At 49.6% G+C, this 17285-nt stretch overlaps 1 protein-coding gene across 1 annotated transcript; it reads right to left on the bottom strand.

Moving 5' to 3' along the window:
• Window positions 1-5031: 5031 nt before the first annotated feature.
• Window positions 5032-7256, bottom strand: IL31 (interleukin 31). The gene is made up of 3 exons (XM_010368345.2): window positions 7198-7256; window positions 6887-7032; window positions 5032-5780 (listed from the first exon to the last, which is right to left on the bottom strand). The coding sequence occupies exons 1-3, from the start codon at window positions 7211-7213 to the stop codon at window positions 5451-5453; spliced, it is 492 nt and encodes a 163-aa protein (XP_010366647.1). The 5' UTR covers window positions 7214-7256; the 3' UTR covers window positions 5032-5450.
• Between the last annotated feature and the right edge of the window lie 10029 nt (window positions 7257-17285).

Below are 17285 nucleotides of genomic sequence, written 5' to 3'. Positions count from 1 at the left end.
GCCAGAATCAAACAGCTCTGTTAGATGTGAAAGTGGTTCACGCCCTACAGTCAATACGCCCATAACCTTTGCAGTCATCTTCTCTACTTGGTAGAGATCATTTGCATCTTATCTGTTTTCTCTAAGTTCAAAGACCCTGGCGCCTAATGAATAATACATAATACGTCAAACAAAGTTCCACTCTCCGAGAACAATGTCATCTAATAGAACTTCCTGCGGCAATGGAGATATTCTGTGTCTGTGCTATTCAATAATGTCGCCATTAGCCACTGCAGCTGTTGAGCACTCAAGATGTGAGTGACACTGAGGAACTGAATTTAAAAAAAAAAGTTTTTTTTTAAATTTGAAATGGAGTCTCACTCTGTTGCCCAGGCTGGAGTGCAGTGGCGCAATCTCCACTCACTGCAACCTCTGCCTCCCGGGTTCAAGCGATTCTCCTGCCTTTGCCTCCCTAGTAGCTGGAACTACAGGTGTGTACCACCACACCTGGCTAATTTTTGTTTTTTTTAGTAGAGATGAGGTTTTACCAAGTTGGCCAGGCTGGTCTCAACTCCTGACCTCGGGTGATCCACCAGCCTCAGCCTCCCCCAAAGTGCTGGGAGTATGAGCCACCGCACCTGGCAAAAAAAAAAAAAAAAAAAAAAAATGTTTTAAGTAATTAAAAAAAAAAAAAAAAAAGAGGGAAGGCCAGGTATGGTGGCTCATGCCTATAATCCCAGCACTTGGGGAGGCCGAGGCGGGTGGATCACTTGAGGTCAGGAGTTTGAGACTGGCCTGGCCAACATGGTGAAACCCCATCTCTACTAAAAATACAAAAATTAGCTGGATGTGGTGGTGCATGCCTGTAATCCCAGCTACTTGGGAGGCTGAGGCAGGAGAATTGCTTGAACCTCGGAGGTGGAGATTATAATGAGCCAAGATTGCATCATTGCACTCTAGCCTGGGCAACAAAGGCAAAACTCTGTCTCCAAAAAAAAAAAAAAGAGGTGGGCTCTCACCATGTTGGAATCTCGCCATGTTGCCCAGGCTGGTCTTGAGCTGATCACTCAAGTGATCCACCACCTCAGCCTCCTAAAGCACTGGGATTACAGGGGTGAGCCACAGCGCCTGACCTGTTTTAAGTAATTTTAGATTTATAGAAAAGTTATAGACAGTACAGAGACTTCCCGTACACCCTTCACCCAGCTTCCCGTAAGTGGGAATTTCTTAAATAATTGTGCATATTTATAAAAACTAAGCGATTAACACTCATAGGATATCAATCACTAAACTACCAGCTGTCTGAATTTTCTCCATTTTTTTCATTAATGTCTGTTTGCTGGTCCAAGAGTCAGTCCAGGTTCCCACATTGTGCTTAGTGCTTGTATCTCCTTAGTCTTCAATCTGTTACCATTTTCTTAGCCTTTCCTTGTTTTTCATGACCCTGACACTTTGGAAGAGTGCCAGTCAAGGATTTTGTGAAATGGCCCTAGGTTGGGCTTGGCAGGTGTTTTCTCCTGATGGGACTGGGATGGTGGTTTTGGAAGATGACAGAGAAGTGAGGGAGGTACCTTCTCATTGTGTCACGTGAGGGGTGTGTTATCCAAGCGTGGGCTCACTGGCCAGAGGTGATGTCTGAGACGCATCTCCCCTGCCGCCTTGCCACCTTGCTGTATTCCCTCTTGTGCTCTGTTCTTTAGAAGGGAGTCACCAAGTCCCACCCACCTTCAAGGGGAGGGGAGTTAAGCCCCCTCCTGGAGGGAGGAATATTGAATTTTTGTGGACATATGTTAAAGCCACCACCATGGTTTGAAGGGAGATTCTTCGAGGCTGTGTGGTTTCCTGTTTCTCCTTAAAGTTTCACCTGCTAACTTCAGCATTCTTCTGTGGATCCTGCCTGAGGCCGTTATTACTGTGGTGTTCTAATGATGATTTTCTGTTTCCCTCATTCCTCTGTATTTATGATTTATTAATTAGAATTCTATAAGGAACATTTGTCCCTTTTCCCTCATTTATTTATCTCGTCAACCATTTATTTTTATTTTTTATTTATTTTTATTTTATTTTTTATTTTTTATTTTATTTTATTATTTTTTTTTGAGGCGGAGTCTCGCTCTATCGCCCAGGCTGGAGTGCAGTGGCCAGATCTCGGCTCACTGCAAGCTCCGCCTCCCGGGTTTTACGCCATTCTCCTGCCTCAGCCTCCCGAGTAGCTGGGACTACAGGCGTCCGCCACCTCGCCCGGCTAGCTTTTTGTATTTTTTAGTAGAGACGGGGTTTCACTGTGTTAGCCGGGATGGTCTCGATCTCCTGACCTCGTGATCCACCCGTCTCGGCCTCCCAAAGTGCTGGGATTACAGGCTTGAGCCACCACGCCCGGCCTTTATTTTTATTTTGTTGTTTTTTTTTTTTTTTGAGACAGAGTCTTACTCTGTTGCCCAGGCTGGAGTATAGTGACGCCATCTCGGCTCACTGCAACCTCTGCCTCCCAGATTCAAGCAAGTCGTACCTCAGCCTCCGAAGTAGCTGGGGTTACAGGAGTGCGCCACTACACTCCACTCGTTTTTGTATTTTTTGTGGAGATGGGATTTCGCCATGTTGCCCAGGCTGGTCTTGAACTCCTGACCTCAAGTGATGCTCCTGACTCAGCCTCCCAAAGTGCTGGGATTACACGTGTGAGCCACCACGCCTGGCCCAACTATTTGTTTATATCACAGTGAACTTGTGGGTATTTACCTTATTCTTTTTTTTTTTTTTTTTTTTTGAGACGGAGTCTCGCTCTGTCGCCCAGGCTGGAGTGCAGTGGCCGGATCTCAGCTCACTGCAAGCTCCGCCTTCCGGGTTTACGCCATTCTCCTGCCTCAGCCTCCGCAGTAGCTGGGACTACAGGCGCCCGCCACCTGGCCCGGCTAGATTTTTGTATTTTTTTAGTAGAGACGGGGTTTCACTGTGTTAGCCAGGATGATCTCGATGTCCTGACCTCGTGATCCGCCCGTCTCGGCCTCCCAAAATGCTGGGATTACAGGCTTGAGCCACCGCGCCCGGCCGTATTTACCTTATTCTTTGAAAGAACAGGCCGGGCGTGGTGGCTCAAGCCTGTAATCCCGGCACTTGGGAGGCCGAGGCAGACAGATCACAAGGTCAGGAGATCGAGACCATCCTGGCTAACACGGTGAAACCCCGTCTCTACTAAAATACTAAAAATACAAAAAATTAGCTAGGCATGGTGGTGGGCGCCTGTAATCCCAGCTACTTGGGAGGCTGAGACAGGAGAATCGCTTGAACCTGGAAGGCGGAGGTTGCAGTGAGCCAAGATGGCAGCACTGCACTCTAGCCTAGGTGACAGTGAAACTCTCTAAAGGAAAAAAAAAAAAAAAAAAAAAAAAAAAAAAAAAAAGCTGCTAGGGGACTGCAGTAGAAATACTTGCGAGAATAAAAATGAGAAGTCTAAGACTGAAGTGCATGTCTCAGAGTCCTAACCATATGCCCCCTTGAGTGTGGACTTGTGCAAACCACACCTCTTCAGTCCTCAGTTTCCCCAGAGATAAGATGAAGATGTAGGTGCTGGTTGACTCAACATTAGTGGTTCTCAAACTCTAGGGTGTATTAGAATCCCCTGGAGGGCTCCACAAAGCCCAGATTGCTGTCTCCACCCACAGACCTTCCGATTCAGTAGGTCTGGGGTGAGACCCGATGATTGACATTTCTAAAATGTTGCCACGGGCTGTTGCTGCTGCTGCTGGCCCAGGGACCAGGCTTTGAGTCTGGGTGATCTCTAAGAAGCCTTAACAGTTGTGGACTTAACAATGATTCAGGCCGGGCGCGGTGGCTCAAGCCTGTAATCCCAGCACTTTGGGAGGCCGAGACGGGCGGATCACGAGGTCAGGAGATCGAGACCATCCTGGCTAACACGGTGAAACCCCGTCTCTACTAAAAAATACAAAAAACTAGCCGGGCGAGGTGGCAGGCGCCTGTAGTCCCAGCTACTCGGGAGGCTGAGGCAGGAGAATGGCATGAACCCGGGAGGCGGAGCTTGCAGTGAGCTGAGATCCGGCCACTGCACTCCAGCCTGGGCGACAGAGCGAGACTCCGTCTCAAAAAAAAAAAAAAACAATGATTCAAATGACAAAATCTTTGGACCTGGCTATGAAGAAGTCCCCTAGGCCCTGAAAACCCAGTGGGGAGTTGTGCAGAGGACACTGTAAGATTGCTGCATGCCGCACCTGGCATCGAGAGCCTGTGAGACCCAGCCACTGCCCGGGGAGCGTCAAAGGCTGGGTAAGGCGGAGAAGCCCAGGCTGGAATCTGGGCTCCACCCCTTAATAGCTGTGTGGCCTTGAGCAAGTGACTGACTGACTTCTTGCCTCAGTTTCCCTACCTATGAAAAGAGGATGGTACTTAACATGACCTGGCATAAAGAAAATGCTCAATGAGTATTTATTGCTCCTGAGATCTTGCTTTGTCTCTGGAGTGAGTGGTGCTGTCCTAGCTCACTGCAGCCTTGAACTCCTGGGCTCAAGCAATCCTCCCACCTCGGCCTCCCAAGTAGCACACCACCATGCTGATTTTTCTGTTTTGTTTTGGTTTGGTTTGGTTTGGTTTTTTTAGAGGTGGGATCTTGCTATGTTGCCCAGGCTGGTCCGAAACTCTGGCCTCAAGCAGTCCTCCAGCCTTAGCTTCCCAAAGTGCTGGGATATCTGATCTGTGTTACAACCCTATGAGGCTGTGGCCATCACCATTGCCATTTCCAGACGAAACTAGCCACCATGCCCTGCCAAGGTCATTAGTTTTTTTCTCTTTCTTTTTTGAAATAGAGATGGGGTCTCACTATGTTGCCCAGGCTGGTCTTGAACTCCCAGGCTCAAGTGATCCTCCTGCCTTTATCTCCCAAAGTGCTGAGATTACAGGTGTGAGCCACAGTGCCCAGCTCAGGGTCATTATTTTTTACTGAGCCTGTCCAGTGGGAAGAAATGACAGTAGTAAAGTGATACCTCTTTCTAGAGCATGTCCATCTGCCCGCTGCCACAATGCTACCCAGCTTAGAGTCCCATTTGCCAATGTCAAGCCCCTCACAAAACGCATGACAGATTATGAGAAAAATTCAATATAATTTATTAAATAGATTCCTAGGGCTCCCCCAGGGAGCATTAACAACTTTTAGTACAATAAATATCAATAAATTAACATAACTGCCACCTCCTGCCCTCACAAGGGTATAATAAGTAAGGTTTAAGCCTCCTGAAGAAAAGCATTCCATACATACCAAGACTAATAACAATAACCTAATGTTTTTCAAGGTAATTCACAAATTTACATCTCAGCCCTCCCAGGAGTAGCCCATCTGAGGGGTCACTGAGATTACTCATTGGAAAAATGTACTTAAGGAATCACGGCAGAGTTCCCACACTTAGCTGTCGGTCATCTTTTTAAGGCTCCTTAAGTTCCTGCCATTCTGAAAGGAAGAGATGGCCTTAAGTGGTGGCCTGCTGGGCTCCAGAAGTCAATGATTTTAATGCAAGGTCCATGCACTCTGAAAACTGTTGAGAAATAGTCAGGATGAAGCGTTTACATTCATGGGTGTCTGTTGGCACAGAAATGTTTGTTTCTGGTGCATCTTGAAATATGAGTTTGTCGAGGTGCTCTATGATCTCATCAATAACAGATTTGTTGTCTAACTGTCTGATTGTCTTGAGATATGCCCGGATGGCTGGGCTGTGGATGATGTTTGGCGGCTGGGCATCAGGGGTGAGACACGGCAGCGTGTAATTCTGGGACACGAGCACCCCCTTGTCTTCCTCCACCTGTGGAATGAGGAGAAATGGTGAGTGTTGGGTTTGCGATAACAGCGGCAAGTCCTGACAGTGAATGTTTGCATGCTTCCTCCACAACCTGCCTGGTGGATATATTTATCTGATCAGTATCACAACCCTATGAGGTTATGCCATCACTAACCCCATTTCCAGATGAAACTAGAGCTTAGGTGGCTGCAGTCCTGAAGCCTGTGCTCAGAACCACTGACCCATCCAGCTGAGGCCTCCCCAGCCTTCCAGAACCCACTCTCACGTGCTCAGGGTGGTGGAAACTACAGCACATCTGGCCTTCCATGGACTTCCGCCCTTTGTACTCTGTGTTAAAGCCACATATGCCCCACTTATAGAGGAGAGTGTTAGGCTTGTCCAGAAAGGCATCCAAGATACAGGGGAGAGTTTTCCCAAACCAACCAAGGAGTCTGGACCACTCCCTCCCTGCCCTCTTTCTAAGGACTAACCATTTTTGAGTCAGACCAAATTGCCAGCAGCACCTCATCAACCTGAACTGCCCAGTCATCTTTGGTTGGTAACAACCTCTGCCTTTTATAAAAGCCAAGGCTAAAGTCTAAATGCCAAGGCAGATGAGAAGGATAATGCCAATTTCATGAATTGCTTCCAAGTTTGGGTATTTGTTCGTTTGATCAAAGCTATCTTGGCTGGGCACAGTGGCTAATGCCTGTAATCCCAGCACTTTGGGAGGCCGAGGCAAGCAGATCACTTGAGGTCAGGAGTTTGAGACCAGCCTGGCCAACATGGAGAAATTCTGTCTTTACTAAAAATATGAAAATTAGCCAGGCATGGTGGCATGTGCCTGTACTCCCAGCTACTCGGGAGGCTGATGCAGGAGAATCGCTTGAACCCATGAAGCAGAGGTTGCAGTGAGCCAAGATCACACCACTGCACTCCAGCCTGGGCGACAGAGTGAGACTCTATCTCAAAAAAAAAAAAAAAAGCCATCTTCTCCTGTCTAGTTGCCCCCATCCCTTCCTGGCATAGCCACAGCCCTGGCTTCAGGTCTGGAGAGATGAGCCTCTTCGGAGGGCAATGGAAGGCATTTTTAAGAAATCGTTTAGAAAAGAAATCTCTAGGACACTCACATCTTTCAAAAGCATCTTCGAGAGGGACTGTAATTCCTCGACTATTTTCTGTATATCACTTGGTCGTAGGAAATGGACGGGCAACGTGTGGGAGGTCAGCCAGCCTCCCAGGCAGCACAGCAGAAACAGCACAGACGTCGTGGGGCCTGGAGAGAGAACGATGCCGTGAACGCATGCATCACACACCCCTGTCCACCCGGCTCCCCCTGCAGCTGTGCTGAGCCAACCCTGGGGGCAGTGCTTCCAGAATCTTCCTGGTGAGATAAGATGATGCCCAAGACTCCGGAAGCACCAGGACCAGCGAGCAATACCTGAGTGAGAGGCCATGGCGAGACAGAGCAAGGCCAGCTTCGGTGGGGGCTTCTGGAGCCAGATGTGTTCGCCATGGCTGTCTGGAGATATATAAAGGGCCAGGGTGAGGAGGAAGAGCAGTCAGCGTCCCGCCCATGGTAAAACCATTTACTCAGCTTTTCTCCAGAAAACACACAAAGTTCTGCTGGCCACGGCTGAGTGAAAGGGCTGAAAGGAAATGCTGAGGTTACCCTCGAGGTGGGCAGATGCCTGACTCAGACACACACATACTTCACAAAAAGACACATGCATGCATCTTTGCCTTTCTTCGTGGAAGGAACCTGTTGATTTGACTAGACAAAATTTTAAAGCCTAGGGTTGACAGACACAACTGTACCACCAAGGAGCAGGTGACTTCCAGGAGTTCAAGGCCAGCACCCACAGGGAATTTCTGGGGAGGAAATGTGAAGCTGGCATGAGATGTGCGGAATGCGGTATCTCTGGAAATTTCTGCAGTATATGCCCACGCCGGTGTGCAGGGACGGCCCCGTAACTGCTGTGAGTGTGGTGGGTCGAAGGCTTCATCTCAACTCCGTGTGTCCTTGGACATCACTGGACTCTCCATCGTGCCTCTGCAATCTCAGGGCCCAGAACCAGAGGCTGTGCTCCAGAGTTACTGCTTGAAATCCTTGTTCATATATATATATATATATATATATATATATATATTTTTTTTTTTTTTTTTTTTTTTTTTTTTTTGAGATGGAGTCTCGCTCTGTCACCCAGGCTGGAGTGCAGTGGCCTGATCATTGCAACCTCCGCATCCCGGGCTCAAGAAATTCTCATGCCTCAGTCTCAGCCTCCCAAGTAGCTGAGACTACAGGCATGTGCCACCACACCCAGCTAATTTTTGTATTTTTAGTAGAGACGGTGTTTCACCATGTTCGCCAGGCTGGTCTTGAACTCCTGACCTCAGGTGACCCGCACACCTTGGATTACAGGTGTGAGCCACCGCGCCCAGCCTGCCCGGCTAAGTTTTAAAATTTTTTCATAGAGACAGGGTTTCACCATGTTGCCCAGGCTGGTCTCAAACTTCTGGGCTCATCCTCCCACCTTGGCCTCCCAAAGTGCTGAGATTACAGGCATGAGTGACTGCACCCGGCCTCCTTATTCATATTTTAGTGCCAGCTTTGATCAGGCCCTTTTCTATTTTTTTTTTTTTTTTTTTTTTTTTTTGAGGTGGAGTCTCGCTCTGTTGCCCAGACTGGAGTGCAGTGGCCGGATCTCAGCTCACTGCAAGCTCCACTTCCCGGGTTCACGCCATTCTCCTGCCTCAGCCTCCCGAGTAGCTGGGACTACAGGCGCCTGCCACCTCGCCCGACTAGTTTTTTTTTTTTTTTTTTTTTTTTTTGAGACGGAGTCTCACTCTATCGCCCAGGCTGGAGTGCAGTGGCCGGATCTCAGCTCACTGCAAGCTCCGCCTCCGGAGTTTATGCCATTCTCCTGCCTCAGCCTCCCGAGTAGCTGGGACTACAGGCGCCCGCCACGTCGTCCGGCTAGTTTTTTGTATTTTTTAGTAGAGACGGGGTTTCACGGTGTTAGCCAGGATGGTCTTGATCTCCTGACCTCGTGATCCACCCGTCTCGGCCTCCCAAAGTGCTGGGATTACAGGCTTGAGCCACCGCGCCCGGCCCGACTAGTTTTTGTATTTTTAGTAGAGACGGGGTTTCACCGTGTTAGCCAGGATGGTCTCGATCTCCTGACCTCGTGATCCACCCGTCTCGGCCTCCCAAAGTGCCGGGATTACAGGCTTGAGCCACCGCGCCCGGCCGATCAGGCCCTTTTCTAGGGTATTGGGAATAGTGGCGAAGAAGTTAGACAGGGTCCCTGCCCTTGTGGGCCCAGCATTGCAGTGGGCCGTGGCAGACAATAGCAACAACATTCATAAATAAGCTAGAAGGCACTGCAACGGCTGGAGAGTGACGGGCGGGATACTTTTAGTCAGGTGATCAGCAAAAGTCTCTCTGAGAGGTGACAACATTGAGGCAGAGACTGAAAGACAAGAAGGAGCCGGTTGTGCGAAGACCTGGGAGAAGAGTGTTCCAAGGCGACAGGACAGGAGTGCAAAATCCTCAGGCGAAAATGAGCTCGATGCTGTTCCTAGAACGGGAAGAGGGTCATGGCAGCCTCAGTGACGAGAGAGGACAGGAGGGTGGTGGGGAGGTGGGCAGCGGCCCCATCACAGAGGCCTGAGGCTGGGACAAAGAGCCTGGGTTTTATTCCACATGTGACGAGGCAGTGCTGGGCGGCTTTCAGTAGGGAAACAAAGGATTGGATGCACTTTATTTTTTTTTTTTCTTAATTGTTTTGTCTTTTGTTTTTTTTGGAGAGGTCTCAAGGCGATCCTCTCACCTTGGCTTCCCAAAATGCTGGGATTACAGGCATGAGTCACCATGCCTGGCCCTGAGGCACTTTATTTATTATAAGTAGTAGCATTTTTTTTTTTCTTTTTGAGACAGAGTCTCACTTTGTCGCCCAGGCAGGAGTGAAGTGGCGCAATCTCAGCTCACTGCAACCTCCACCTCCCATGTTCAAGCGATTCTCGTGCCTCGGCTTCCTGAGTAGCTGGGATTACAGGCATGCACCACCATGCCTGGCTAATTCTTGTATTTTTAGTAGAGATGGAGCTTCACCATGTTGGGATGAGGTCAGTCTGGGCGGCCCATAGAACCCAAGATGCACAGAGGGGACACACCAGGAAGCCCTCCCACCCATCCTCCCAAGTCCCCCTGCTGCCAGCCATCACTGACTTTTTCTTTACTTGCCAAACCACCACAATATGGCTTTCACCACCTCACTAATTTAATCAGAATCCTCTAGCAGAGCATGAGCTTCATCCGCAGGTGTTTACTGCCATAATTATGTTGCATTGCATGGCAAAAGGGATTTTGTAGATGTGGTCATGGTTACTGTTCAGTTTGCCTGAAATAGAGAGATTTTCCTGGGTTCCCTGGGCCACCCCAACACAATCCCATGAGCCCATCAAGCAGAAGAGGAGGTCAGAGGGATTCCGAGCGAGAGAAGAGCTCACCTGCTGTTGCTGGCTTAAAGATGGTGGGGGCAGCGCGGAAAGCATGAGAAGGAAATAATTTGGTCAATAACCACTGAGCTTGGAAGCAGATGCTGAGACCTAAATGAGAACCCTAGCCAGCCAGCACCTTTATTTTAGTTCAGTGAGTTCCTGAGCAAATAATCTATCCATGGCATGCTAGACTTTGACCTACAGATGCTATGCGAGAGAAAATGTGTGTGTGTGTATGTGTGTGTTTAATAGACAGGATCTTGCTCTCTCATCCAGGCTGGAGTGCAGTGGTATGATCACAGCTCACTGCAGCCTTGACCTCTCAGACTCAAGTAGCCCTCTTACCCTAGCCTCCCAAGTAGCTGGGACTATAGGCCTGCACCACCATGCCTGGCTAATTTTTGTATTTTTTGTAGCGATGGAGTCTCACCATGTTGTCCAGGCTGGCGTTGAACTCCTGGGCTCAAGCAATCCCGCCTTACCTTCCGAAAGTGCTGGCATCACAGGCGTGAGCCACTGTGCCTGGCCACATTTGTGGTTTTATTTATTTATTTATTATTTTGAGATGGAGTGTGGCTCTGTTGCCCAGGATGGAGTGCAGTGGCATGATCTTGGCTCACTGCAACCTCCGCCTCCTGGGTTCAAGCGATTCTCTTGTCTCAGTCTCCCAAGTAACTGGGATTACAGGCACGTGCCACCATGCCTGGCTAATTTTTGTATTTTTTGTAGAGATGGGGTTTCACCATGTTGGCCAGGCTGGTCTTGAACTCCTGACCTCAAGTGATCCACCCACCTTGGCCTCCCAAAATGCTAGGATTACAGGTGAGAGCCACCACGCCTGGCTGCATTTGTGGTTTTAAACTGCTGTTTGTGATATTTGTTATGGTGGCAATAGAGAACTAATACAGTACCCAGAGACCACATGTTGTCAGCCTTACCGGGGTTTCAGCCTTCATTTTACATAACCCATCTATAGCATGAAACATTGCCAACCACTTCCACTTTCTTGACAACCTCTTGTTCCTCTCCTAAAACAACTTCATCCTGATCCATTTTGCCCCTCTCCCCAGCTCCATGGACTCCACCCATGATCTGGATTCCTCATACTTTAGTGTGTGTTGCCTTCACACTCCAGACCTAAATGTCCACCTCAGTGTCCCACTGATACCTCAAAATCAACATGCCCAAAGGTGGGCGTGAGAACAGGGTAATAGTGACAGTGGAGATGAAGAGGTGTGGATGGATTGTAGAAATGTTTAGGAGGGAAAATACGTAAGAGGTGACTTTTTTTTTGTTGTGTTCTGTTTTGTTTTTGAGACAGCATCTCGCTCTGTCACCTGGGCTGGAGTGCAGTAGCATGATCTCAGCTCACCACAACCTCCACCTCCTGGGTTCAAGCGATTCTCCTGCCTCAGCCTCCTGAGTAGCTGGGACTACAGGTGTGAGCCGCCACACTTGGCCTTTTTTTGTTGTTGTTGTTGTATTTTTAGTAGAGATGGGGTTTCGCCATGTTGGCCAGGCTGGTCTTGAACTCCTGACCTTGTGATTCACCTGCCTCAGCCTCCCAAAGTGCTGGGATTACAGGCATGAGCCATGGCGCCTGGCCAGAAGTGGTGTTTGACTGGATGTGGGGAAAGTGGAGAGGAAAGAGTTGAGGACAACTTCTAGCTTTTTGGTTTGGGCAACTAGAAGAATGACATTGGTACAAACTGAGAGGATTACAGGCCTAAGGCCTTTGGGGCTTGGGTGAGGTGGTGAATTCTAGCTCTTTGCTTGTTGGTTGGCTGGTTTTGTTTTGTTTTGTTTTCTTTAAGAGGCAAGGTCTCACTCTGTCACCTTGGCTAGAGTGCAGTGGTGTGATCACAGCTCACTGCAGCCTCAAACTCCTAGGCTCAAGAGATCCTTCTGCCTCAGCCTCCTGAGTAGCTGGGGCTATAGGCACACAGCATACCACCATGCCTGGCTAACTTTTTAATTTTAACTTTTTGTAGAATTAAGATCTTGCTCTGTTGCCTAGGCTGGTCTTGAACTCTGGGGCTCAAGCAATCCACCCACCTTGGCCTCCCAAAGTGCTGGGACTATAGGTGCGAGCCACACACCCGGCCTGATTCAGCTTTTTACACAGTGAATGGGAAACCTTATGGATGCTCAGCTGAAGACATACAGCAGGCCATCGGACGTGTGCATCTGGGGCGTGAAGGAAGGAACTACAGACGTAAATGTGGGTGCCATCAAGGTATTGTGGTAGATAAAACTATAAGCCAGTAAGAGATGAGCAGTGTGAGGTGTGGAAGTCAAGCATGGAGCCCTGGGACATGCCTCCATTAACAGGACAAGGAGAAGAGGATTTAATCTAGAACATGGAGAAGGCACTCACAAGAGAAAAAGAAGGCTGGGCACGGTGGCTCACACCTGTAATCCCAGCACTTTGGGAGGCCGAGGCAGGCGGATCACGAGGTCAGAAGGTGGAGACCATCCTGGACAACATGGTGAAACCCCATCTCTACTAAAAATACAAAAAATTAGCTGGGTGTGGTGGTATGTGCCTGTAGTCCTAGCTACTTGGGAGGCTGCGGCAGGAGAATTGCTTGAACCCAGAAGGCGGAGGTTGCAGTGAGCTGAGATCGCGCCACTGAACTCCAGCCTGGTGACAGAGTGAGACTCCATCTCAAAAAAAAAAAAAAAAAGAAAGAAAAAGAAAAGTAACCAGAAACACATGTTGTCATGGAATAAGATGAAAAGTAGTTTTTCAAGAAGGAGGAAATGGTTGGCATCATCAAAAGCCACGAAGAGGTCAAATAAGATAAAGCCTGCGGAGATTCACCAGATTGGGCAACATGAGGTCACAGAAATTTTGCTAGGAGAGTTTGAATACATTGTTGGTGTGGCAGTTGTATCATGGTGGTTTGGGAAGTGAGGAAAAAGTGAACATAGGTCAGCCGTGGTGGCTCACACCTGTCATCCCAGCACTTTGGGAGGCTGAGTCAGGTGGAACACCTGAGGTCAAGAGTTTGAGATCAGCCTGGCAAACATGGTGAAACCCCGTTCTACTAAAAATACAAAAATTAGCTGGGCATGGTGGCAGGGCGCCTGTAATCCCAGCTACTCGGGAGGCTGAGGCAGGAAAATTGCTTGAACCCAGGAGGTGGAGGTTGCAGTGAATCAAGATTGCGCCACTGCACTCCAGCCTGGGCGAGAGAGCAAGACTCTGTCTCAAAAAAAAAAAAAAAGAAAAAATAAAAAAAGTGAGCATAGATCACTGCGTCAAGAAGCTTGGATGAGAAGGAAGAGAAAAGAGACAGTGGTGGCTGCAGGGGGACTTGGGATGAAGGGTGGAAGGACTTCCTGGCTGGGCCCCTTCTGTGCATCTTGGGTTCTGTGGTCCGCCCAGACCTGACCTCATTCCTGAGCTCTTACTCCTAACCAATGGCTGATTTGACAGAGTAGATGCCCATTGGCATCTGGACCTTAACTTGTTCCAAACAGGATGCTTGATTTCCCCTCTCAGTCTTCTCTTCCTTCACTGCACATTGTCCATCTGTTGCTCCATCAGAATCACAGGAGCCATGTCTGTGATTCATCTCCTTGATTTATTATATCACTATGGACTCAAAGATATTTATTTTATTCTTTGAGAGCCAGGCATGGTGGCTCACCCCTGTGATCTCAGCACTTTGGGAGGCTGAGGTGGGTGGATCACTTGAGGTCAGAAGTTTGAGACCAGTCTGGGCAACATGGTGAAACCCCGTCTTTACTAAAAATACAAAAAATTAGCCAGGCATGGTGATGCATGCCTGTAGTCACATTTACTCAGGAGGCTGAGGTGGGAGGACCACTTCAGCTCAAGAGGTCCAGGCTTCAGGGACCTGTGATCACGCTACTGCACTGTAGCCTGGGTAACAAAGTGAGACCCTGTCCCCCGCCCCCCAAAAAAAGGATATTTTCTTCTTCGAAAGGACACATGGTCATCTTTTTGCCTTAACTCCCTGTTTTGGATTAATTTTTTTTTTTTTTGAGACAGTCTTGCTCTGTTGCCCAGGTTGGAATGCAGTGACGTGACCTTGGCTCACTGCAACTTCAGGAGTTCAAGCGATTCTCCTGCCTCGGCCTCCCAAGTAGCTGGGTTTATAGGCACATGCCACCATGCCTGGCTAAATTTTGTATTTTTAGTAGAGACGGGATTTCACCATGTTTGCCAGGCTGGTCTCGAACTCCTGACCTCAGGTGATCCGCCCACCTCAGCCTCCCAAAGTGCTGGGTTTACAAGGATGAGCCACCATGCCCAACCTAATTCTTCTTTTTTTTCTTTTTTGAGACGGAGTCTCGTTCTGTCGCCCAGGCTGGAATGCAGTTGCACGATGTCCACTCACTGCAAGCTCCACCTCCCGGGCTCATGCCATTCTCCTGCCTCAGCCTCCCAGGAGTAGCTGGGACTACAGGCACCGGCCACCACGCCCAGATAATTTTTTATATTTTTAGTAGAGATGGAGTTTCACCGTGTTAGCCAGGATGGTCTTGATCTGCTAACCTCGTGATCCACCCGCCTCAGCCTCCCAAAGTGCTGGGATTACAGGTGTGAGCCACCGCTCCCAGCCGCCCAGCCTAATTTTTCTAATAACAGTAAAGTTGTCCCAATATCGTATAGTTAAAAAGAATGAGAGATGTTAATGTGTTCCTCCGAAATTCACTTGTCAGAACCTGATGCCCAGTGTGATAGTATTAAGAGGTGGGGCCCTTTGGGAAGTGATTAAGTGTGGGGGCTCCTCAGGAATGGGATTAATGTCCTTATAAAAGAAGTTTCATGGCTGGGCGTGGTGGTTCACACCTGTAGTCCTAGCACTTTGGGAGGCTGAGGCCAGTGGATTGCCTGAGCCCAGAAGTTTGAGACCAACCTGGGCAACATGGTGAAACTCCGTCTCTACTAAAATACAAAAAATTAGACCGGGCACAGTGGCTCACGTCTGTAATCCCAGCACTTTGGGAGGCTGAGGCAGGTGAATCACCTCAGGTCAGGAGTTCGAGACTAGCCTGGCAAACATAGTGAAATCCTGTCTGTACTAAAAATACAAAACATTAGCGGGGCGTTGTGGCAGGCGCCTATAATCCCAGCTACTCGGGAGGCTGAGGCAGGCGAATCGGTTGAATCTGGGAGGCAGAGGTTGCAGTGAGCCGAGATCGCGCCATTGCATTCCAGCCTGGACAACAAGAGTGAAACTCGGTCTAAAAAATAAAAAAGTCGGAAGTGATCATGCGTGCCTGTAATCCCAGCTACTAGGGAGGCTGAAGCAGGAAAATCGCTGGAACCCGGGACACGGAGATTGCAGTGAGCCGAGATCTCGCCACTGGACTCCAGCCTGGACGACAGAGTGAGACTCCGTCTCAATAAAATAAAATAAATAAAAACATAAAACGAGGGCTGGGTGCTTAAACAGTTATACAGGTGGACAGTATGAAACCCCTGACTCCAGGCTTAGAGAGACCCACCCTGGAACCCACTGGCTGGCTGGAGTCGAGAGGTTTGACCTTGGGTCCTCTTCTCCTTTCTCCAGCTGTCAGATGGGTATAGGATGACTTTCCGTGGGGAGTGCTTGACAGGAGCTAAGAAACAGGTCAGCTACGGCGCTCACTGCCTGCGGGAGCTGCTGCACTTAGAACCACCAGCTGTTATCCCATTTTTGTAGATGAGGGCAGAAGAGAAAACCCAGGTGGCTGGGGCCGAGTTGTCTGTGATCCGGATGGGGGGGGCTTTTTCCTCGCGGCAGGTGAGCGCGCTTGGAGAGGCCCCGGCCCCCGCGCACGCGTCCTGGCGGTTGCCTGGCAACGCGGCCCTGCCATGGCGGCGTCTTACGAGTCTGAGTCCGAGTCTGAGGCCTGGCCGGGGACTCAGCGGCCCGGGACCGGGACCGTGAGCGCGGCCGTGCGCGAGCACTTGCAGAAGCTGTGTCTGCGCGAGTTCCCGTGCGGCGCCGGCAGCTGGGTGCGGGCGCCGAGGCTGGGACTCTGGGGGTCTGGACCCGCTGCGGGGAGGCACGGGCCCGGGCGAGCGGGGCGGGCTGGTCCCTGGGGCCTGGGATCTGCGCATTCTGGGGGCCGCCAACGTGGGGGCGGGTGGGGCTCGAGGTTGAAGGTGGGGACCGAGCCGTGGGCACTGCCGGGGGGAGGAGAGCGGGGCCCGTCCTGAGCACCTCAGCTGACCTGGGCCGGGGCCTCTCCCTGACTTGATGCCAGCACCCCAGATTTCCAGTGGGCAGGTTCCTTTGGGGTGAAAAGCTTTTGTTTTGGGCAAAGAGTTCTACAACTTTTCCCAGCCTCCGAGCATTTAATGAGAGCCTGAGGCAGTGTGAGACGTGGCTCTGAGCCTGAAGCCTGCGACCTTGGGTCCAGAAGAAGGGGTTACCCCTGCATCCCACCTGTCTCCAGAGTCCTAGACCCTTCCCTCCCGTGGCTTCAACCACGAGGGGAGCCCAGGTGTAGCCCAGGAAGGCCTATTGCCCAGGCTGGAGCTTAGTGACGCGATCTCGATTTACTGTAACCTCCGCCTCCCGAGTAGCGGAGATTACAGGCAGCTGCCACCATGCCCAGCTAATTATTGTATTTTTAGTAGAGACAGGGTTTCACCATATTGCCCAGGCTAGTCTCAAACTCCTGACCTCAAGTGATCCGCCCGCCTTTTTAAAAGGAATGGGATCTTTTAATTATTTTGTTATCTCACCTTATCTGTAGTTATATCCATGGCTAATAATCCATCAAAATTATTGATTACTGTCTAAATTTCTTTTTTCTCTTTTTGTTTTTGTTTTGTTTTTTTTTTTTGAGATGGAGTCTCACTCTGTCCACCCAGCCTGGAGTGCAGTGGCATGATCTCAGCTCACTGCAACCTTCGCCTCCCGGATTCAAACGATTCTCCTGCCTCAGCCTCCCAAGTAGCTGAGATTACAGTTGCATGCTACCATGCCTGGCTCATTTTTTGTATTTTTAGTAGAGATGGGGTTTCACCGTGTTAGCCAGGATGGTCTCGATCTCCTG

This window comes from Rhinopithecus roxellana, chromosome 10, assembly GCF_007565055.1.
Source record: "Rhinopithecus roxellana isolate Shanxi Qingling chromosome 10, ASM756505v1, whole genome shotgun sequence".
In the NCBI taxonomy this organism is placed as follows: Eukaryota; Metazoa; Chordata; class Mammalia; order Primates; family Cercopithecidae; genus Rhinopithecus; species Rhinopithecus roxellana.
The sequence above is the reverse complement of the archived record's forward strand: the minus strand, read 5'-3'. Positions and strand labels throughout refer to the sequence as shown.